Below are 25,365 nucleotides of genomic sequence, written 5' to 3'. Positions count from 1 at the left end.
TGATGTAGGTGACTATGTGACTAAATCCAAACAATGATGTAAGAAAACAGCATCATTTATCAGTGGATGCAGAATAGAAGTAACCCACTAAGGATTGTTAGTGTCTACTAAGATAAATGCAGAACACCAAACAATATATATTTTCCTATAGTGTTACCTACACTCACATAATGGGCGCTATGAATATATATACATATATGGCGATGAACACCATTCCTCCAAGTGACTGGCTTGAAAATTTGTTAAGATATTAAGATATTTTCTTAACATGAAACAAATGGTAGCCTTAATACACACATGAAGAAATTTCATCCACCAATGCAGTGCTGAGCACTCATTCTTATTGTTCAACATTTATGCAAATATATATATATATATATATATATTTATAGAACTATCCCTGATGTTTCAGGAGTGTAACACCACCCCCTTAGATGTTTGGAGAACCCAGATGTTTTTTCGGCTGATGAGTATGGGTCACTTATATTTACTGCAATATTTGCAGCCTTGATAAAGCTGTCTTCGTACGAAATAATTGTACCGAAATATTGATCCATTCTTGTTGCTTTTTTCTTATTTATATATATATATATATATATATATATATATATATATTATATATATCTGTAAATATAATATGTGACAATTATTTGGTAGCCATGATAAAACTCTGAGTTTCGGATGTCGGGGCGGAAGCCCACGCCACCATCTCTTCAGTTATCCAGCCATCGAAAAAATGCTTCGAAGTCTTATTCTAATTAGAGCATTCTTTCAATGGCTGGATAACTGAAGAGATGGCAGTATGGGTTTCCGCCCCGAAATCCGAAACTCGGAGTTTTATCATGGCTATCGAATAATTGTCACGTATTATATTTACAGATAAATTCCTCTGTTTACATATCGAGGTCACTTTCATTCTTTTGCTGTCTTACCATTTCTATCAATATATATATATATATATATATATATATATATATATATATTATATATATATAATATATATATATATATATGTATATATGTATGTATATATATATATAATATATATATATATATGTATATATGTATGTATATATAATATATATATATATATGTATGTATTATATATATATATATGTATGTATATATATATATATGTATGTATATATGTATGTATATATATATATATATATGTATGTATATATATATAAATATATATATATACATACTAGCAGTAACACCTGTCGTTGATCAAGAGAAATTTTGTTGGGAGTAGGGTAATCAATTACATTGAGCCCAGTACTCAACTAGTTCTTGTTTTATCAACCTTGAAAGGAGGAAAGGCACATTTGGCCTCAGTGGAATTTGTACTCAGAATGTAAAGAACCAAAAGAAATTTCATTAAATACTTTACCCAGTGTGCTAACAATTCTGCCAGCTCTCCAACCTATGGGTTGGCCATTTGAGAGAATCTAAGTCCCACATGTTCTTAGTGCTTATTATGCCTGCACATTTGCCACACATGAAGTCGACCTTATCAATTAATCTACCTGTGATTCCACAGCATCTCTTATGTGTCCATGGCTTACACTGGGTACAGTGAATGGAATTACTTCCCACTCCTTTCTTACAAACTGAGCAAGGCCATTTACCTGATGAAAAGAGAGTTGTATCTGCTTTCTTGCTAACAACAACTTTGGTTTTTGCTAGGTTAACTTCAAAGCCTTTTGATTCCAGGTTTTGCTTCCTTAACAGTCCAATATCTGCTTTACTGCCTACTTTAACCCTTTAGCATTTAAATTGCTCACATTCAGCCCATATATGCTACCTGTTTTATGTTCAAACTGGCCAGATTTGGCCACGCGTACATACCCATTTCTTTACTACTCACAAGGGGCTAAACACAGAAAGGACAAACAAGGACGGGCAAATGGATTAAGTTGATTATATCGACCCCAGTGCGTAACTGGTACTTATTTAATCGACCCTGAAAGGATGAAAGGCAAAGCCGACCTCGGTGGAATTTGAACTCAGAACATAGCGGCAGACGAAATACCGCTAAGCATTTCGCCCGGCATGCTAATGTTTCTGCCAGCTCGCCACCTTACGCATATATACCCTATAATGTCATTCAAAAAACAAATAATCACATTTTTGGAATCCTGAAATTACAAGTTAATGCATGATTAATTCAAAACAATGTGGATAAATAAGCATTACATTTGACAGAATAATCTAAATGCTAAAGAATTAAATTTGACTTACCAAAGCAGTGACAGCCATAAACTTTATGGAAATGCTTCATAATAACACTTTTGTATGAAATCTATCAACAGTTGGCATGTAAGTAATTTACATAACAGAAGTAACAGTCAAAAATGTGTCTAATATTCAAATCAATCAACCTGATTTAGTTCTAAGTGTAAATGCTCTAAATACTGTTTCACACTTGCTGTATAATTAAAGTATTTCATTATTGATGAAGGGTAATAAACTAGGACCAACGTCGACCAAAGGTTATGGAAGTAGAGATGTCGTATAATCATAGTTTAAGTTCGGCTGTGTGGTAAGAAGTTTACCTTACAACTACAGCTACATGGTTTGGAGTTCAGTCCCACTGCTGGGCACTTTGGGCTAGTTTCTTTTACTATAGCCCCCGGGCCAACCAAAGCCTTGATTTCATAGTTGGAAACTGAAATGAAAGAAGCTTGTCGTATGTCTGTGTGTGTGTGTGTCCTTGCTTCGACATCACATGCTAGTTGAAAAATGATTGTCACTGTCATATAAGCAGTGTCATCCATTTCTAATATTCTGGGAGAACATATCAGGCCATGTAGAAATATTTCTTTACTTGCAAACAGATGAGGAGTTGGTGACAGGTAAGGTATTTGACTCTAGAAAATCTGCCTCAATAAGCTCTGTCTGACTCATGCAAGTATAAATGGACGTGAAAATGATGACAATAATAATGATGATGAAAGCAAAGCTTTGTATGAATATATAAAATGAAGCAAATTTTTCATATTTGTATTTAGAGACGTTTAATAGATCTAGAAATGCAGTCAGTTGACCATGGATCCCTTTCTGTTTGGAAGCAAAATTTCACTCCACTATCAATCTCCTCCTCCTTCCATGCTGGCATGGGTTGGACAGTTTGACAGTAGCTGGCCAGACAGTAGTCCACACCATACTTCTATGTCTGTTTTGGCATAGATTTTTTATGGATGGATGCCCTTCTTAGCATCATCCACTCCACAGAGTAGACTAAGTGCTTTTTACATGGCACCAGTACAGGCGAGGTCAGTTTTGACATAGTTTTTACAGCTGGATGACCTTCCAAATGCCAGCCACTTTACAGTGTGGGCTGGATACTTTTTAAGTGTTACCTGCACTGGCTGGGCCACCTAGTAACTTTGCAAGACAAGGAATCTTTGAGAGGGGAGGGGCATAGTGTAAAACAAATTGAACAGGAATGTATATAAAATATTTAGACTGTAAACTTCTGAGTTTGTGGAACTGCATTTGAAACGAAATTTTGACTCTCTTAAAATTCTTGAAAAAGTATTCCTTACCATTTTCTCATTAACATATTCATGGGGAACATTGTTCTCATAGTAACTAATATGAAAATGAACCAGATAAACCAATTAGTGATGACTAGAATGCTGTATCCATAGCATTGAAATTTATGCTTTTTTATTTCTTCCGTAAAGCAAATTTCTTCCCAAACACAGCAATGAAAAAGACTTTGAAGTTCAGGTAACTTTTTGAAATTTCAAGTTATATTTTATTAATCTTCAAGTTTTATAAATGCATTGATAAAACAGACTACTTATTTGTAAGTGTAGGATTATTAAAATGTTTTAGATTTCAATTTGTTGAGCTTAAACGGTTCACTATTGCTGACCTATATATTAATCCAAGCCTACTGCTCGTATTTTTCTTATTCCTTTACTGCCCACAAGGGGCTACACACAGAGGGGACAAACAAAGACAGACAAACGGATTAAGTCGATTATATCGACCCCAGTGCGTAACTGGTACTTATTTAATTGACCCCGAAAGGATGAAAGGCAAAGTCGACCTCAGCGGAATTTGAACTCAGAACGTAGCGGCATAGGAAATACTGCTAAGTATTTCACCCGACGTGCTAACGTTTCTGCCAGCTCGCCGCCTTTCATATCTTTCTGTCTAGGAGAGTCTCTCTCAGATTGTTATCAAAGAGGTAAAACATTTTCAATACCAACCTACCTGCGGCTGTCCCTGAATCTATGATACAAACTACATGTTTTAAAGTGATCTCAATTAGAACCTTCCATCAAAATTTCATGTTAATTAATGTTCCAAACACCTTGGTAATAATAGCATGTTTTATTTGGTTCTTTTATAAACATTTCATTAAATTCTTCAAACTTAATTGAAACAAAAGCCAACTGAAACATGGTATCAAAAGGGTTAAAGTTTATCAAGCGCTTCCACAAGGATGAAGATTTATATGAAATTTTTTTCTGTGATCTGCCAATCATGTTTTCTTTGACCCTTTACCCAAATGTGTAGGTGACTATATAACTAAATCCAAACAGTGATGTAAGAAAATAGCATCATTTATCAGTGGATGCAGAGTAGAAGTAACCCACTGAGGATTGTTAGTGTCTACTAAGATAAATGCAGAACACCAAGGTGTATATTTTCCTATAATGTTGCCTACACCCACAATGCAGTGCTGAGCACTCATTCCCATTGTTCAACATTTACACAAATATATATATACTAGCAGTAACACCTGCTGTTCATCGGGTAATTACTTTTACTGTTTCTCGAGAGCCACATTGAAAGTATTATTATATATATAATTTACTCCTCCTGTATGTGTGTATTTTTATTAGAGAAAAATATGTAATAACTGAAGTAGAAAAAAGATCAATTTCATACATGAACCCCCTGTATTTGTGTATTTTATAAGAGAAAGGCATATAATAATTGAAGGAGAAAAAGATCGATTTTATTCTTGAATGTAATGATAGTAATGGAAAATTAATTTATGGAAGTATTCATGTTGCATTAAGAGTGAATATTTCTTTGTAAACAATCTTTTTTGTTTTATTTCGGGATGCATAAGCAAAAAGATTTGCTTTTGGTCCCACATATGATGCTCCTACATAATGTTTCAAATCTGAACCAGGGTGAGACTACCACTACAGATTTAGATTTACTCCTCCTGTGTGAGTGTATTTTATAAGAGAAAAACATAATAATTGATGTAAAAAAAAAAAAAAAGATGGATTTCATACACAAACATCTTTTTGTTTATCATATGACAATAATAAATTAATCATATGTGTTATTTTATTTATCAATAGAGTGATGGCAATTATACAATACAGGTCATTTAAATAGGTAATTTAATCATTCTTAAATGTAATGACAGTAATAGCAGATTAAGTTATTGAAGTATAAGTAGAAAAAAGATTGATGTCATACACGTTAAATTATTGAAGTATTCATGTTGTATTAAGAGTGAATATTTCTTTATAAATAATGTTTTTTGTTTTATTTTGGTGTGCATAAGCAAAAAGATTTGCCTTTTCTCCCACACGTGATGCTTCTACATAAAGTTGGCCATGTGAAAAGCATGGTTCTTCAAGTTGCAATCCTGCAACTTTTAGTGTTTGGCCCTGAGTTTTATTTTTGCTCATGGCAAAAGAAAGTGGGATAGGAAACTGTGACCACCTAAACATATATTAGGGCAATGGAACTCACATTCAAAAACCGTTATTACAAGCATAAGCATTACAAGCACAAGCACAAGCATAACCCTGATAGAAAATGTGCTCAGCTTTGTCAAAATTTATATGGTTCTTGTGTGAGACAAGTCCTCATGAATTCAAAATTACCTGGTCTATTGTAGATAATACGCAACCTTACAGGAATGGAAACCTCAAATCAAAGATACAGTGTGACTTTTGTTTGAATGAAAAACTGAGTATTTTGACTCAAGGCGCCAATAGTTTGAACAAAGGAAATGAACTGTTAACGCCTTGTATGCATATGGCTAAGTATCTTTTATGCAAATACAAGCCTCCTTGAATCTTGTTCTGGTTCAGAAAAAAGACATTGATCTTTGAAATGTTTGATTAATGGGTTTTATTGATATATGTTTTAATATGTTTGTGTGCATGTCTATATGTAAGTATATGTATATAGGCATATGTGTATATGTATACATAAATATATAATTCTGTTTATGTATATATGTATATATGTATTCTTTTGCACAGCCACATGCAAAATGAACACCTGCATAGACACTTATTGTTTTTGAAAACATTAATTAAAAGTATTATTTTGGAACATTGCTTAAACAGAAATGCAATATACAGTTTATAATGTTGAGAACAATTTTACCAGGAGAATCAGAAATTAAATCAAAACCATGAACTTGAAGCAGTTGTCTTCACATGTGTTGTTCACAATGGTTTTTAAATGAAAAAACTATAAGAATATGCATTTCTTTCAAAGTTTCATTTCATATTTCAAAAAATATTCTGACAGTGGATATGCAAAAGAAAACCAGGCTCAATTTACCAGCTGTTGATCGGAAACGAGCAACTCCAAGTACTGGAAATTGGAGCCTTTCATTTATAATATATGTGTGTGTGTGTGTATATATACAGAAAGAAAGAGAGAGAATGTAAATACAGCAAACAATAAAATAAGGACAAAGTTATGTACGAGGTATGATCAGTATGTATCGGGACTGTTGCCATAGTATTGAAGCTAAAGAATGCAGAGTGAAGCTGCTTGTCAAAGATTGACCTTGAACCCTGCTGTGCATGCACACTAAGTTTTAACGTTCTAGCTCACTTCCGTTGTTTATAGCAGTGCTTGGAAGGAAGGTGTGTAGCATGTGATCATTGCATTGACCATGACAGAGGAAGTCGTCACAGCAATACCTGCTGAAAGGCCTGCACAAAGTTGCAGAAAGTGTATGGAGAGGAGTATATGAGCCACACACAAGTGTACGAGTGGTTCAGATATTTCCAAGATGGCCGAAAAAATGTCGATATTCTGGGAGACCTGCAACCAGCAGAAATGAGAAAAACATCATATGCATGCAGTTGTGAGGGGAAATTACTGAATCACCATCCATGAGTTATCAGAGGATGTGCAGATTAGTTACAGTTCAGTTCAGTCTATTATCAATGAAGATTTGAGTATGAGGCACATGTCTGCCAAGTTTGTGCCAAAACTGCTTTCAGCTGACCAAAAAGACACTCAGGTTTCAGTTGCACAAGATCTCCTTGATTCTGTTGAGAATAATGAAAACTTTTTGAAAACTTTGCATAGCCCTCTAAACAAGTATCGCCAAACTTTTGACAAAATTTGATGCAGATTCTCTTCTTAACTTCCTCTGTCATGGTCAATACGATAATCATACACTACACACCTTCCTTCCAAGCACTGCTGTAAACAGCAGAAGTGAGCTAGAATGTTAAAGCATAGTGTGCATGCACAGCAGAGTTCAAGGTCAATCCATGGCAACAGTCCAGACACTTATAGAAATGTTTCTGTGTCTGGAAATGAACATAAGAGGAGAATGGTGTATGTATGGTATAAGTATTATAATTCACTTTGTCATAGAAGTACCCATAACCAGTTGTTAGAATACAATATATTGGGTCATCCCATAAGTAATGCAATTTTTTCAATTGCATGAACTAAAAGTCTGAGGAGGACAGGATAAACTACCTGCTTCAACTTGCTATATAGTAACTTTACCTTGAATTTATTCTTAGTGCAAGTTTTGAAGAGTGAAGTTCGATTTTAACAGTTATCTTTTCAAAGCTATAAAGGAAGTGGCAAAGGAGCATATTTGGCATATTTTGCTTTATGAGTTCAATAAAGGCACCAACGCAACAGAAAATGCGAGGAATATAGATGCAGTATATAGGGATCAGACAATAAGCGTAAGCCAGTCTCAACTGTGGTTCCAGAAGTTCTGTGCTGGAAGTTACAGCCTAGAAGATGAGCCTCGTCCTGGAATATCTGTAGAGCTCAACAAAAACATATTGCAACAGTTGAGGAACTAGCAGAGAAGCTTGGATTTGGTCATTCAACCAGTTATTGGAGTCAGTACTAGAAGAAAAATGACTATCTTTGGTTTCAAGATGAAAGATGTTCTTCCATCAGGATCATGTTCAGCCACATACAGCAAGGATGACATTCCAAAGTTGAAGCAGTTTGAATGGGAAGTGATGCCCCGCCCACCATATTCACCAGACATTGTCCCATCTGATTATTATTTATTCTGCAGTTTTTAAAATCATTTGGATGGGCAAAATATAAATTCTGTAGACGAGGTTAGAACAGTAATGGAGGAGTAATTTTTGTCATGGACTAGTGAATTTTGGAAGAGGGTCCTTGCAAATTTATCAGCTAGATGGAAGAACATTGTTGAAAATGAAGGAGAGTATATTTTAGATTAAAAAAGAATTTTCTTTATCTTAATTCTGAAAAATAAAAGAAGTATTTTAAAAAACCACATTATTTATGGGATGACCCAATACTTATACCTCACAGTGTTAATAAATTTTAACACTGAGATGTGAATTTTTTTGTCTGTATGTGTACAGCTATATATTTAAATGCTTTTCTCAATGAAGAAATACTTTTTGTAATTAGCTCTGAAGAAGTTATAAGATGTCACACTAGTACTCATCTTTGGGTGCATGGTGCCTTATAGCCAAAACAGCAGTAAGCTGATGAAAGTCATTACTTAACTCTTGTTCATTTGTCTTCCATTTATTAATTATATATAAAAGTTCAATTAGAGGTTAAATAAGCCTCATTAAGGGATAATTATATCCAATGAATTTACTGGTTTCTTACCTATTACTTATTTTGAATATTAGGTTTAATATTCAAAAATAGGTACTTAAATAAGCTGAGGTTTATATTTATTTAAGAAAATTAAGAAAATAGAGATAAATTAAAGTTTGAATCAAAATCGCTGTCAGAGATTATGTCTATTTTTGTAATTAATAAAATCAATTATTAATTGATTTATCTCTATTTTCTTATTTTTCTTATTAATTATATATACATATTTACATTATATAAAGGCATCTAATTCTTTCTTTTTTTTTTGTATTTTCAGGGTGTATGGCTAGTTTCTTTTCTTGGAACTGTCATCTTAGATGTTGACTATGGTCTTGCAGTGGGTGTTATTTTCTCACTACTCACAGTCCTGGCTCGTTCTTCAAGGTTACCCTCTTTTCTCTTTTTCATTCTTTCCTTCTCTTAAATCAATATAGCAAAGTATTACATTACAGCCCCACTCGTCATATAGATGACAATATGTATTATATTCTATTTACATTTTCTCTCTGTGTCTCTCTGTCTCTCTCTCTCTCTCTCTCAATGTATGCAAATTTGTATTCTTATTTACCATAATATCTATGCTGTTTAAATGTCTGAGATAAGTTGTGTTACATTATACCATATCTGAAGCATCATAAAACACTCTTTTCTTTAAGAAAATGGAATTCTGCTTTAAGCACACCATATAACCTCTAATACAAGACAATGGGAATAAATAAGCTTTACATTTGACAGAAAAATCTGAATGCAAAAGGGATAATCAACTATGGACAGTTAATGAGGCAATGATTTTTTGTGCCGGTGGCACGTAAAAAGCACTACAGAGTGGTTGGTGTTAGGAAGGGCATCCAGCTGTTGAAACACTGCCAGATCAGACTGGAGCCTGGTGCAGCTTTCTGGCTTCCCAGATCCCCGTCGAACTGTCCAACCCATGCTAGCATGGAGAACGGATGTTAAACGATGATGATGATGATGATGAACTATTACTATGGATAGTGTCCTAGGTATGGCAGATACAGTGAATGAACAAGATGTATTGCTCACCTCATCTTGCTTTGTACACCCTACTATGTGTAGCTGCAGCAACCTTCCATTCTGTTAAACCATGGAAGTTTCATCCATAGAATCTGCTGGATCCAGTCATCATATGCACAAACCCTAATATAATATGCTGAGAGCAGCAAGCTGGCAGAATCATTAGCATTCCAGGCAAAATGCTTAGTGGTATTTTGTCTGCTGCTATGTTCTGAGTTCAAATTCTACTAAGGTCAACTTTGCCTTTCATTCTTTCGGGGTTGATTAAATAAGTACCAGTTACGCACTGGCGTTGATTTAACTGACTAATCCCTTTGTCTGTCCTTATTTGTCCCCCCTATGGGCAATAAAGAAAGAAATATAATATGCTAATTAACCCATAGCTGGGACCCTGACAGTTGCTACTACTCCAGGTCAAAGTAAACCTGGGAACTGTAGTGACTAAAAGGTGGGCCTTCACTTCTCAGAACCCTGGAACTCCTAAACAAGGACCCCACTACTAGACACAGTTTAAAATCTTACTCAGGACAACAAAGAAAGTAAATATTAACCCCTTTGATATCTGCCTGTTTGGACTGTCCATGGTTTCTTGACCCGAATTTACATTTAAAACCTTCATCAAAATTTCATGTTAATTTTTGTCCCAAGCACCAGTTTAATAAAGATAGTTTACTTAATTTTTCATTGTTTTCAAAAATTGAAACAATGGCAATAGAAATATTGTAACAAAAGGTTTAACCTTCTTGGGGTACCCAGGCCAACTGATTGGCCCAAGTGATACAAGCTGAAAAAACTGAGGCCAATCCATCAGCCCAATGAAACAAATGTTTTGAGGTCTAGTAGCCAATCGGAGATCGTCTTTCATTAGATATGCTATAAAATTATATATATATATATCACTGTGACCGACCAGGCTATCAGATGCTGCTACACATTTCTGGTCACAGTGCGTTTCGCATTGTTTTAGCCTTCAAATGACGCCACCCCGCTGGCTAAGTGAGCAAGCCAACAGAAGAAAGAGTGAGAGAAAGTTGTGGCGAAAAAGTACAGCAGGGATCGCCACCACCCCCTGCCGGAGCCTCAGGGAGCTTTAGGTGTTTTCATTCAATAAACACTCACAATGCTCAGTCTGGGAATTGAAACTGCAATCCTACGACTGCAAGTCCGCTGCCCTAACCACTGGGCCATTGCGCCTCCACTATATATATATATATATATATATATGTATATGTATAAAACTATATAATATATATATATGTATATGTATAAAACTATATAATATATATATATGTATATGTATAAAACTATATAATATGTATATAGTTTTACATACTAATAAAGTAGTTTTGGACACTTTATCCTTTATATTCTACATGCACCCATCATTTTTGATCTCAATAGAAAAAACATTTTGGTCTTTTTTGGCTACACATACCAAAACACCGTGTCTCAAAAGGGTTAAGGTGATTTAAATTAAAAACTTAGATTAAAATTTCATATTATGTCCCAAACACCAGCTTAATAATGACAATGTATTTTAGTAGAAATATTGCTTAAAGAAGGTTAGAAAAGTTTTATCTCTAAAGATGAAATTAATTTATCGACTGATGTTTCTTTTGCAGACCCTATTCTTGTTTACTTGGTCAACTGCCTAACACAGATATTTACAGGGATGTGTCAGTATATCCATCAGTAAGTTGCCCCTTTTTTAAAAATATCTCTATTCAACAGTACTGAAATTCTATAAGCTTCTGGGAAAGCCCTGCATAATATGTGTAATGACTTCATAAATAAAAATGTAATTTCTCCATCACCATCGTTATTATGTCTGGGTAAGCTGGCTGAATCGTTAGCATGCTGGACAAAATGCTTAGCAACATTTCATCCATCCTTATGTTCTGAGTTCAAGTTCTGCTGAGGTTGACTTTGCCTTTCATCCTTTTGGGGTTGTTAAATTAAGTACCAGTGAAACACTGGGGTCAATGTAATTGACTAGTACCCTCCCCCAAATTTCAGGCATTGTGCCTAAAGTAGAAAGGATTATTATATATCTACTTTCCATATGCCATGGGTTGGATAGATTATTGCAGTTCTAGTTATTTCATATTCAGAATTACTGTCCTCTTATTCATAGTCAGGGAAACTGCACCTTGCTCACCCTTTCATTTTGACTCAGTTTCTACTGGATGCCCTTCCTAAAACCAGTTATTTTACAGAGTGTACCAGGTGCATTTTATTGTGACACCAACATCAGAGGGGTTGTCATATCCTCAATAAGACAAGACTTAAGGGGTTCTTTTGGTCCTATGATATCTGTTCATTTGTCAACCACTTTGGTCTTTTTGGCTACACATACCAAAAAACTGTGTCTCAAAAGTGGTGATGGGTATCATTAAAAGAGTGACTTTGAGAAGAAGGAGTGATGATAAGCAGTGACAGAAGGGTAAATCAAATAGCAATAAATTCAATGCAATCCTTTATTTTTACTCCAAACTTGAGATTCAGAAAGAAAGAAGCGGGAAGAGTAGCAAGATATGGGTTATGGTGATAAATAAGGAATAGTATATGGACTGGTTTAATGTTTCCCAAAGTAGTTTAACTACAGATTTTTAAGCCCTCACTCTGGCGCCCCATATGTGTGAGTTTATCCTGCTACTCCCCTCACACTCAGTAAAATAAGAGACTGTCCTGTCATGTTTCATAATTTCATACTCTGATCAGAGAACAAATACCCTTTCGTCCTTGTACCCACAGAACGATCTTTATAGTAGTTGCTATTTAAATCAAACACCAACTAGGATCAGTATAAATTAAAACTTTGTGAGTGTGTGTATTTTCTCTCCCTCATTTTATGTCTTTAACATTTTTCTTTTTCTTTTGTCAGGCTGTCCAAATTAATGGTGTCAAAATTTTCCGTTTCGAAGCTTCACTCTATTTTGCCAATGCTGAAAACTTCAAACACCGTATCTATGAAATGACGGCTGTCAATCCAAGAAAACTGAAAACGAAAATTCAAAACATCAAAAAAGTAATTACCATTTATTAACACACACACACGCACGCGGTAAGCTTTTCAGTCACATGGTTTTGGATTCAGTCCTACTGTGTAGCAATTTGGACAAATGGCTTCTACTTTAGTCCTGGGCTGACCCAAGCCTTGTAAGTGGATTTGGTAGACAATAACTGAAAGAAACCAATCACACACGCATATATATATATTTCATCATCATCAATTAATATCCGCCTTCCATGCTGGCATGGGTTGCACTGTCTGACAGCAGCTGGCCAAGTAAAAGGCTACCCCAGGCTACTGTGTCTGTTTTGACATGGTTTTTATGGCTGGATGCTCTTCCTAACACCAACCACCCTGCAGAGTGGTGAATAATAAATAAATAAATAACTACAAATGGATAATGTGGGTGGCACGTAAAAGAACCATCCGAACGTGGCCGTTGCCAGCGCCGCCTTGACTGGGCCTCCGTGCCGGTGGCACATAAAAGGCACCATCAGATCGTGGCCGTTTGCCAGACTCGTCTGGCACGTAAAAACCACCCACTACACTCATGGAGTGGTTGGCATTAGGATTGGCATCCAGCTGTAGAAACACTGCCAGATCAGACTGGGCCTGGTGCAGCCTCCTGGCTTCCCAGACCCCAGTCGAACCGTCCAACCCATGCTAGCATGGAAAGCAGACGTTAAACGATGATGATGATGATGATGTCACACATATATGTTTGTGTTGTGTCCTCCACTACCACTTGATAACCAGTGTTGATTTGTTTACAACCTTTAAGTTAGAAGGTTTGGTAAAAGAGACTGATAGCATAACAATCAGCCTTAAAAAAAACTAAATAAATATGTTCGACTAAACCCTTCAAGGCAGTGCCCCAGCATGTCCAAAATTTACTGACTGTAAACAAGTAAATATACCAGTTCAATTTCATTCTCTACATTCACTGTCCCCTATTATCCATATGTAACATACCAGTACTTTAACACTGATCCTTCACTGTCCATATGCTTTATGCCAGTTCTCTATCACCGTTCCCTTTCCACAGGACTCTGCTAATGATACAGGTAATTCTAACTACAATATCGACCTCACCACTGTTATCATTGATGCTTCAAGTTGGAGTTATATTGACACTGTTGGCGTGAAGACTATCTCTCAGGTAATCTATGTTCACCTTAATTCACACTACATTTGCATAGACATACTTTTCACACTGCACTCACCTGCCAAATCTGATTATGTCATGTAGCTTTGGCTTGTCAGAGCCAGAAACAGTCTCTACATCATAACCAAACTCACAACACACACACAGGCACTCATATGAATGTATACTTGCCCACACAACCTTATACACAACTTATACTGCACCACATAGAATTCACCCTTCACTATGTGCAACATAATATACTCCATAGATAACATATTTTACACCATCTATTAATATAACATGACACACATTCTAGACAGTTATACCATCTAATAATAGAGCATAACTCATACAACACATTTTACACAATTATACCATTCATTAATATAACAACACACTTTACACAATTACACCATCCATTAATATAACACAAATTACACAGTTTTAGTATCCATTAATATAACAACACACTTTACACAGTTATACCATCCATTAATATAACAACACACTTTACACAGTTATACCATCCATTAATATAACAACACATTTTACACAGTTATACCATCCATTAATAAAACAACACACTTTACACAATTATGCTATCTATTAATATAACAACACATTTTACACAGTTATACCATCCATTAATAAAACAACACACTTTACACAATTATGCTATCTATTAATATAACAACACATTTTACACAATTATGCCATCCATTAATATAACACAAATTACACAGTTTTAGTATACATTAATATAACAACACACTTTACACAGTTATACCATCCATTAATATAACATACTTTACACAATAATACCATCCATAACAACATACTTTATGCATTTGTGCTTTCTATTAATATAACGCAGCTCACACAACACACGAAGCTGTCTTAGCGGCATTAGAGTTCCCTGGGTAACTAAATGCATTGGACTGTAAAGTATTACTTGACAGCAAGCCACAGTATAAATAGATCAGAATTGGCCCTCCTATACCCATGAAGCCCTGGGAAACTGCCCAGTGTGCCCATACGTTTTTACAATTATATCACCAATAATATAACACACACTACGCCATACATGATGTGTACTTTGCACAATCCTCATTGAATGAATAAAATAACATGACATATCCTCTTCTCTGTAACACCAACAATTCCTACACTACACAGTTAGCACCCAGAACACATGTTTACACATCACATACACTCATCACTCCCCATTCCTCCAGTGCAGTAATGCACCTTTGGTTACACCTATTCTTCTCAACAAACAGACAAAACACCAAAGTAACACCAGAATTAGGAAAACGAATCTCACAATAAATAAAAGATGGATGTTGAATACAAACAATATTTTACTATTTTAATTCTATATCCCCAAAGACTATGTTACGCACACTTCAACAGTGTTGTTGTACATATGGTGATGCAAGAAACTCACATGAAATGATTTAATTTATGTTGAGATTAGTGTTAATAATCTTACTATAATGGTCATTATGTCCGTTTGTCTGTCTGTTCCCTCTTCATGGTCAAACGGCTGGACCAATGGTCATGATGTTTTTTTTACAATTACAAAGGAGGTAATCAGGAAGGATTTTAGCAAAAAAAGAAAAATGTGAAAAAGTATGATTATATAGTGGATATTGAGTTTTGTATTAATAAATCACCTTTGATTTTTTTGGTTAAAATTTTGGCGATGAGGATTAACTCTGGATTTAACCCCATATTGTTTCTAAATTTAGAGGGTTTAGATTTGCGATCATAGATGCGAAGATTTGCTATCATACTATGATAGGTGTTATGTCCATCTGTCTATCTCTTTGTCTGTTCCCTCTTCACAGCCAGATTGCTAGACCAATGGTTACAATATTTTTCAGCATTACAAAGACGGTTGTCTGGAAGGATTTTAGCATTAAAAAATCAGAAAGTATGATTATTTCGTGGATATCGATTTTTGAATTGATAAATCACCTTTGCATTTTTATTAAAACTTCATCAATCACGAGTAACTCTGGATTTTCATCATATAGTTTGTGGCCCCATCATAGATACGAAGGAGATTGTAAAGATGGTTAATAGCGAAAATGAAATGGGAAACGTGTGTGTCAGTATATATTGTGCGTGATTATTTAGTGGTTATTGAAGTGTATCAGTCTCGAGCAGGATTCAAAACAGCCAATTGAAATGGCTGTTGTTTACGTCTCAGTTTTGTCCACCAAAATTACTCATGGTACCAGAACACCAAGACATTATTCACATAGAACAGTGAGAGGTAAGTCTTACGAGGGGCGTTCAATAAGTAATGCCCCTAACCCACTTCCCATAGCAGTAGAGCAACGAAACTTTGCACAGTTATTAGTCTTTCTCTACATAGGAACCACCCAGAGTTACGCATTTCTCCCATCGTTTGATACAGCTCTGGAGACCGTTTTTTTTAGAAGACCCAGCTTGGTCCTCCAACCACGACGTGACTTCAGAAATCAAGGCTGCATCATCTGGGAAACGCTTTCCTTTCAAAAACAACTTCATGGTTGGGAAGAGGTGAAAATCAGAGGGTGCAAGGTCAGGAGAGTAGGGGTGGGGGAGGAGTTCATAGCCGCACGCCTGTGCTTCTGATCTAGCGACAAGCGAGTTGTGGACTGGAGCGTTGTCCTGCAGGAGGAGGATGTCTTTGCTGATCTTGCCCCACCTCTTGATTTTGATAGTTTCTCTTAATTTCCTCGAAAGTGAAGCATAATAGGCTCCTGTAATTGTGGTACCCTTTGCCAGGAAATCTGTTATCAATACTCCGTCCTGGTCCCAGAAGACTGTGAGCATGACCTTGCCTTCTTTGGAGGAGGTGAGTCACGGTGCTTCCACTGCATTGACTGGGCTTTGGTCTCTGGATCATAGTGATGGACCCAGGTTTCATCCTGTGTAATCAGTCTTTTGAAAAATTTTGACTCATCTTCTTGGCACATCTCCAAATTCATCCTCGAGCACTCGACGCGTTCTTGCTTCTGGAAAGGTGTGAGCAACCTGGGAATCCATCTGGCAGACACCTTTTGCATATGCAAATGGTCACGAATGATAGTTTCCACAGACCCGGTACTAATCTTGACCTTGTGGGCTATTTGGCGAATAGTTATTCGTCGATCTTCCAAAATGGCAGCCTCAACTTGACGGACAGATGCCTCATCAATTGCAGAAGTGGGGCGACCAGATCTGGGAGCTGTTTCCACCGAGTTCCGACCATGTTTGAATTCACGATGCCAGCGTTTTACAAGGTCATATGATAGGGCATCATTACCATGAGTTACTTTCATTTCATCAAAAGTCTCCCGTGGTGTGCGTCCTTTCAAATACAAAAACCAGATCACTGCTCGACACTCAACAGGCTCCATTTCACACTTGACTCAGTTCAAACACCTGTAAATCAGAAACCCCAATTAGTTCAGAGCTGTAATTTGCCACCTACTCTATAGAGAGACAAATAATTGCACACTCAAAATTTCAGCTAGATCTAACAACTGCAAGTGGGTCAGGGGCATTACTTATTGAACGCCCCTCGTAGTTTGATTTTTTGCAGCCCTGGATTCTGCTTGTGCATTCACAGCAAACAAGGCACAGGGCCAAACTGTGTTTTTACCCACTCCGATGTTTACACACAGCCAGTTATATATTGCTACAAGCAGAGCAATGGACTCCAGTAATTTGAAAATTAGTGTTGACCGAACAGAAAATATCGTCTACAAAGAAGTTTTGTAATCATATTGATATCATCAGAAGGAATATGATTCATAATCTAAATAAGGAAATTTGTGAACTTTGAATGTATAAGAGTATAAATAAGCGTAAAATAGTGTAAACAACTAAAATAAAAGTATATCTAAATAACATTTTTTCTTAATACATTTTATGTAGTGGTCGAAGGAAGCTCTGGCTTTCATTAGGAGTGGTCCACATAACCATTCATGATACAAAGGCTTGGAGCCTATTTCAGTTCAGGGGTGAATCATCATTACATGTCACTTAGTCGCAAACACATGTCATATAGCTGCAATAGAATGCTGTATCACCAACAATGTGATTTCTCTAAGACATCACCCAGCAATCTATCAAGTCCATTTACACATTTCTCAATACAGACTGCTGTTATGACTTCCCTCCCTCATTTTATGCCTCCATCTTGGATGAATAGATTTGCTAGTAATTGTAACTAGCAGAAAACCATCCAGTGGGACAGTATTTTTGCTAGTAATAGTAATAATAATAATCCTTTTTATTAAAGGCACAAGGACTGAAATTTGGGGCGAGGAGACTAGTCAATTACATCGACCCCCAGTGTTTCACTGGTACTTAATTTATTGACCCCGAAAGAATGAAAGGTGGAATTTGAACTCAGATTGTAGTGTCAGCTGAAATACCACTATGCACTTTGTCCAGAGTGCTAACAATTCTGCCAGCTTGCCACTTTAAATGATAATGATGATGATAATAATAATGATAAGGATAATAATAATAATAATGATAAGAATAAGAATAATAATAATAAGAAGAAGAAGAATGATGATAATCTTTTCTACTAAAGACACAAGGCCTGAAATTTGGGGTGGGGACTAGTTTATTACATTGACCCCCATCAGTGTTTCACTGGTACTTAATTTAGAATGCCCTTCCCTCTTACCACCCCCCAACTCCACACTCCATTCCGGGGGCAAGGTTGAAAGGCAAAGCCAACCTCAGCAGAATTTGAATTCAGATTATAGCAATGGGCAAAATGCCACTAAGTATTTTGCCCAGCATGCTAAGGATTCTGCCAGCTTGCCACCTTAGTAATAATAATAATAACAATAATAATAATTAATGCCCTGATGCAGTATCAGGCAGTGGCTCTCATGGCTTCTGATCTTAACTGATTGGAAGTGTTATCATGTACATGTTTTGTCTTGGTAAAAAAGATGGGCTACAGCAAATATTCTGCACAATACCACGGATTTGCTTGTCAATTGTTGACCATAACCAGTTGACCATGTCCCTTAGTGGCTGACAATATGTGCATCTCTGATCATGAGCAGAAGTAGTGGGGGAGCATAATAGCCATGTGTTCAGAGGGATTCTTTGGGGTTTGAATAATTCACCTCTGGGAGCATGGGTGTTCCGTTCAACATCCTTAAACAACCCTTATTCAGGGACCTTTTGAGCGGGATGGGTTACTCGACCTGAAGAAAATTCTAACTGGGCCCCCACCTGCAAGGTCATGTGCTGTTTGTCTTGATATGAGATCACCATGTCATGCACATATGGTTGTGATGCATGTGTCTAGTGTATCCTTATCAGACGGGTAGTCATGATGGGTATACTGGGCTTTGTATATTTTACCCCAATGCCACTTTGATGGCATGCACTGTTCTCTCACTCAATAATAATAATAATGATAATAACTGTTTCAAATTTTGGCACACAGTAATTTCGGGGGAGGAAAGAAGTCAATTACCTCATCCTCAGTGCACAACTGGTACATATTTTATTGACACTGAAAGGACAAAGGGCAAAATTGACCACTGTGGAATTTGAATTCAGAATGTAATAGAAATAATAATAATAATTATCTCAAGCTGATATTTCTATTTCTTGTCCAGGTTTTCACTGAATATGAACGAATTGGTGTCAAAGTGTTGTTGGCCCAATGTAAATCAGCCATCAGAGAGATGTTTGTGAAAGGCCACTTGTATGAATCTGTTACAGAGAATTCTTTGTTTGTCACTGTCCATGATGCTGTACTTTCTGTCATACAACCAAATTCACAGGTAAGAATTCCTACTTTAAACCATATCAAATCAATATTTTAGTAATTTCTAATCAATGGCTGATCCACTTTCTTAGAGCAGCATGGTCCTTATGTCTATACAAGCAAAACGCCCCCTGTCCAATGGACGGAACTGAATCATATCTGCTGAATAAAAAGAAATCAATGTTTTCTTTTCATTAAAAAATAATTAAGCATGCCTTTATTTCAATAAAATTTTTGGTTTTGTTAAATGAAGTTAAGGCAATAAAAAACTTCTTGAGAAATCAAATAGGCTTTCCTTCCTTCATGCCAAGTTTGAAGAAACTATCTCTTTTGCATCTTACTTTTTGGGTCCCTTAAATATACTGCATTTTGTAGCATTATTTCAAGCCAGCCGGCTTTTTTTGCACACACTGCACGTACATTTTTCACATGTATATATAGTATCGATCACAACAGCTGATGTACTTGCACGTACAAATGCATGTTCCCACAGCTTTATCAATCACATTCTCACCTGGAATCAATTTTTGTAATTTTTTCAAGACTTATACACGCCCTGATACCGTCGGTATCTACATATCAAATTTGAGCACAATTGGATGAAGGATGCCTGAGATCCTAGAAGACACACACACAGGCAGAACGGATTTTATATAATAGATGTTTGTGTATCTGTGTCTGTATGTATGTGTTTGCATTGTATCAGTAAAGGAAAGAGTACATGTTCCATGTCAAGTCGTTGAGAAAATAGCAAAATTTGAATGACTGGAAGTGACCCAGAAAGAGTATAGTTTCATACATACAAGAGGAATAGGGGAAACAATTGTGTGTAAATGATGTATGTCTTATATAAACATGTGTATGTTTTTGCAGTTTCCATCTGTGCATTCTGAACCCAGTATATATGAACTTGTATGGATGGGTGTAAAGTTATCTTATCTATGTTGTTTGTGATATAAGATTTTGATCTCAGTGCACATGCGCACACTAGCTCGCTCATGCACACACATGAATATATATATATATATATATATATGGCCTGCTTGCTTAACCAGCGGGGTGGTGTCATTTGAAGGCTAAAACAATGCGAAGCGCATTGTGACCAGCAATGTGTAGCAACATCTGATAGCCTGGTCGGTCACAATGATCACAGTGATATATATACTCAAAATAAGCAACAAGTATATCTTCGGTTGCTTATTTTGATTATAATCACCCCATGGATTTATATAGATAATACCATACAAAATTCTGGTGCTTCTGATTTAAGTACCATTTTCATTCGAATCTAAATTTTGCTGAACTTATATATATATATATATATATGAGGAGAGTTTACGAAAAAAACAAAATACGAAGACAGGTGGTGTACAAAACAAACAGATGTATTAGTATAACGCTCAGGAATAGAAAAACTCTTTTACGTTTCGAGCCTACGCTCTTCTACAGAAAGGGACAGAGAAAAAACAAGGAGAGAAAAAAATGTGTGTAGTTGCTAATGATCTATCATCGCGACTATATATATATATGTACATATATATATGTGTGTTGTAATTTGTTTGAAACCTTGTAGTGTGTGTACATCATCATCATCATCATTTAACGTCTGTTTTTCCATGCTGGCATGGGTTGGACGGTTTACCTGGAGTTGGTAAGGCCAGGGGCCACACCAGGCTCCATTGTCTGTTCTGGCATGGTTTCTATGGCTGGACACTCTTCCTGACACCAACCATTCCATAAAGTGTACTGAGTGCTTTTTAACGTGGCACTGGCACTTGTATTAATTCTGCTGTACTGGACAGGTCTTCTTGAGTGCAGCAAGGCGCCAGATATCTCTCTTTTTCTTTTGCTCACTTTTATTTGTTTCAGTCATTTGACTGTGGCCATGCTGGAGCACCGCCTTTAGTCGAGCAAATCGACCCCAGGACTTATTCTTTGTAAGCCTAGTACTTATTCTATCGGTCTCTTTTGCCGAACCGCTAAGTTATGGGAACATAAACACACCAGCATCAGTTGTCAAGCGATGCTGGGGAGACAAACACACACATACATATACATATACATATATACAACAGGCTTCTTTTAGTTTCCGTCTACCAAATCCACTCACAAGGTTTTGGTCGGCCCAAGGCTATAGTAGAGGACACTTGCCCAAGGTGCCACACAGTGGGACTGAACCCGGAACCATGTGGTTGCTAAGCAAGCTACTTACCACACAGTCACTCCTGCACCTATATCTTGAAGTATTTTAAAATATCTTTGAGCAATGCAGTTGAGATGTTAAGCAAAATATGTTAGGTAATGTCAATCAATGAAAATAAACAGGTAAGATATGATATTACCTTATGTACATTATATAATATACATTTCTGAACCTGGAACCATGTGGTGGGGAAAAATTTTTTTTACCACACTGCTAGGTCTGTGCTTGGTGACTTAAGTTTGAAATTTAAATTTTTCTGAGCCCATGTTATGATTTTTTTCCTTCTTTCTATCTTTTTCTTCAGGCTCATAGTTTGGAGCCAGGATCTAAAGAATCTGTGACAAAAGCTTCAACATCCCGCTTAGATGCAGACGTTGAGTGTATTCAAATGAACAACATGGTTGGTTTCTTCGTTTTTTTTCTTCAACTTTTGAACTTACAACTTCATCTGTTTAGAGCTAATCATGCAAAAATTAACCTATTATGTAATTCATTAATCCTAGGATAGTGAAGGCACATGGCTCAGTGGTTAGAGCGTCGAACTTACGATTGCGAGGTTGTGAGTTCGAATCCTGGACCGGACTGCATGTTGTGTTCTTGAGCAAGACATTTTATTTCACGTTGCTCCAGTTCACTCAGCTGTAGAAATGAGTTGCAACGTCACAGGTGCCAAGCTGTATCAGCCTTTACCTTTCTCTTGGATAATGGTAGTAGCATGGAGAGGGGAGGCCAGTATGCATGGGCGACTGCTGGTCTTCCATAAACAACCTTGCCCGGACTTGTGCCTAGGAGGGTAACTTTCTAGGTGCAATCTCATGGTCAGTCATGACTGAAGGGGGTCTCAGCAATCCTAGGATATTATAACACTCATAATTCTTGGTTTGATTTTAATGCTGCGCAAATGAAGCAACACACTTCCTGCTTAAAGATTATTACTCTCTTTTTTCTTGTTTCAGTCATTTGACTGCGGCCATGCTAGAGCACTGCCTTTAGTTGAGCAAATTGACTCCAGGACTTATTCTTTGTAAGCCTGGTACTTATTCTGTCGGTCTCCTTTGCTGAACTGCTAAGTTACGGAGACGTAAACACACCAGCGTCAGTTGTCAAGCGATGTTGGGGGGACAAACACAGACACACAAACATATACGCACTTAGTTTCTACAGCTGGATGCTCTTCCTAACACCCACCACTTTACTGAACATGTCCCCGCAACATTAGACACATCTAAAAATGTATGTTTTATACTATTTTGTTATGCATCTATTAAGACTACAATATTTCACCTCTGAAGCTGCAATGCTTAGTGGTAAGGATACTTAGCTCATGATCGTAAAGTCGGGAGTTCAGTTCCCAGCTGTGTGTTGTGTCCTTGAGCAAAATGCTTTATTTCATGTTACTCCAGTCCCAAATGGGTAGTACTTGTATTTCAAAGGACCAGCTTTCTCACAGTTTGTTTCCTGCTGAATCTTCCTGGGAACTACATTAAGAGTACACGTCTAGAGTGCTCAGTCATTTACACATTAATTTCACAAGCAGACTGTTACATTGATCAGATCAACTGGAGCCCTCATCATCATAACAACCAACAGAGTGCCAGTTATTTCACTTCTATTTTTATGATAGCTATTATATGGTTAATATGCATTCATTAAAGACGGCGAGCTGGCACAAACGTTAGCACGCCGGGCGAAATGCGTAGCCGTATTTCGTCTGCTGTTACGTTCTGAGTTCAAATTCCGCCAAGGTTGACTTTGTCTTTCATCCTTTCGGGAGTCAATTAAATAAGTACCAGTTACACACTGGGGTCGATATGATCGACTTAATCCGTTTGTCTGTCCTTGTTTGTCCTCTCTGTGTGTAGCCCCTTGTGGGTAGTAAAGAAATAGGTATTTCGTCTGCTGTTATGTTCTGAGTTAAAATTCCACCGAGGTCAACTTTGCCTTTCATCCTTTCAGGGTCGATTAAATAAGTACCAATTATGCACTGGGATCAATATAATCGACTTAGTCCGTTTGTCTGTCCTTGTTTGTCCTCTCTGTGTTTAGCTCTTTGTGGGTAGTAAAGAAATAGGTATTTCGTCTGTCTTTATGTTCTTGTTCAAATTCCGACGAGGCCAACTTTGCCTTTCATCCTTTCGGGGTTGATAAATTAAGTAGCATTTGCGAACTGGGGTCAATCTAATCAACTGGACCCCTCCCTAAAAATTTCGAGCCCTGTGCCTAGAGTAGAAAAGAATATTCATTCATTACATTATTGCAATATTTATTTGTTATAAACTAAATATCTTTTCTTTTCTTTTTTTCCCTCCAGAACACCCACGAGAGGCTTTAAACAAAAGAAGATATCAGTATATCGACTTATTCAAAAGTCTTCCTACCAACTCTGATTCCATCCACTATCTGCATCTCAGCAGACTTTTGTTGTGGTCATCATTTTCATTTCTATCATAACATGATTTTCTTTTTAGTTTCAATTTGTATTCCATTCCTGTGCTAAACTGTCAAGTTTGTGCACATGTGTTTATATGTCTGTATATGTGTGTACGTTAATAATTATGAAGGAAAAAAAGATTAAGTACTCAATTTCATAAAGGAGAGTATTTAATTTGATCAACGTGAAACCAATGCTGGCAACTATTGGCAGTTAACTCATGGACAACTATTTCATGCAATTCTTTAGTTCAAGCCATGAGTTTTTTTTTTATGTGAGCAAAATGTTAGTGGTGTCTTGTGTTGTGTTCAACCAACTTATAATTACATATATGTATATACATGTATGTATATGTGTCTATATATATTTACATAAATATTTGTGTGTGTATATATATATTACATTATATTATATGTATCATATATATTTCATTTTCACAAGCATCAAACTAATACACCTGCTTTAGTTTTTCTATAAATTTCAAATATATATACATACACACACAAATTATATGTATGTGTGTGTGTGTATTGTTCATTCATTCGTTTCATTTAGTGCCTGTTTTCCATGCTAGCATGGTTTACATGGGAGTAAATTTGAGGCAGGATTTTCACAGCTGGATGCTCTTCCTGTCGCCAACCCTTACTTGCTTTCCAAATAAGGGATTTTTTAAAGAATACTTGCATACAATTTCTTGACAGGAAATGTCAACCTATACATATACATATATGTATATTTATATCTATATCTATATATATATATATATATATATAATATATATATATATATATATAATCTGTGTGTATGGTATCCATGGTTACAAGGTCATACATAATAAAAATTTTGTACAATCTGCCTTTTTTCATTAACTAGACTCCCCTGTGAGTTAACATGT

At 36.3% G+C, this 25,365-nt stretch overlaps 1 protein-coding gene across 4 annotated transcripts in view; it reads left to right on the top strand.

Annotated features, from left to right (window-relative positions):
- The window catches only part of LOC115212317 (sulfate transporter), a 295,950-nt gene extending 271,089 nt beyond the window's left edge, over window positions 1-24,861 (top strand). For 2 of the 4 annotated variants that reach the window (XM_036502783.1, XM_036502784.1), the window contains 7 exons: window positions 9,137-9,243; window positions 11,517-11,586; window positions 12,779-12,923; window positions 13,951-14,066; window positions 19,685-19,852; window positions 22,344-22,439; window positions 24,351-24,861. In XM_036502783.1, the coding sequence (XP_036358676.1) occupies window positions 9,137-9,243; window positions 11,517-11,586; window positions 12,779-12,923; window positions 13,951-14,066; window positions 19,685-19,852; window positions 22,344-22,439; window positions 24,351-24,371 (723 nt within the window). In that variant the 3' untranslated portion in view covers window positions 24,372-24,861. The remainder of the gene's footprint in view (window positions 1-9,136; window positions 9,244-11,516; window positions 11,587-12,778; window positions 12,924-13,950; window positions 14,067-19,684; window positions 19,853-22,343; window positions 22,440-24,350) is intronic. The other 2 variants (XM_029781178.2, XM_036502785.1) reach the window with 2 other exon arrangements.
- The last annotated feature ends 504 nt before the right edge of the window (window positions 24,862-25,365 follow it).

Source organism: Octopus sinensis, linkage group LG5 (assembly GCF_006345805.1).
Source record: "Octopus sinensis linkage group LG5, ASM634580v1, whole genome shotgun sequence".
In the NCBI taxonomy this organism is placed as follows: domain Eukaryota; kingdom Metazoa; phylum Mollusca; class Cephalopoda; order Octopoda; family Octopodidae; genus Octopus; species Octopus sinensis.
This window is presented reverse-complemented; position numbering and strand designations above follow the sequence as displayed.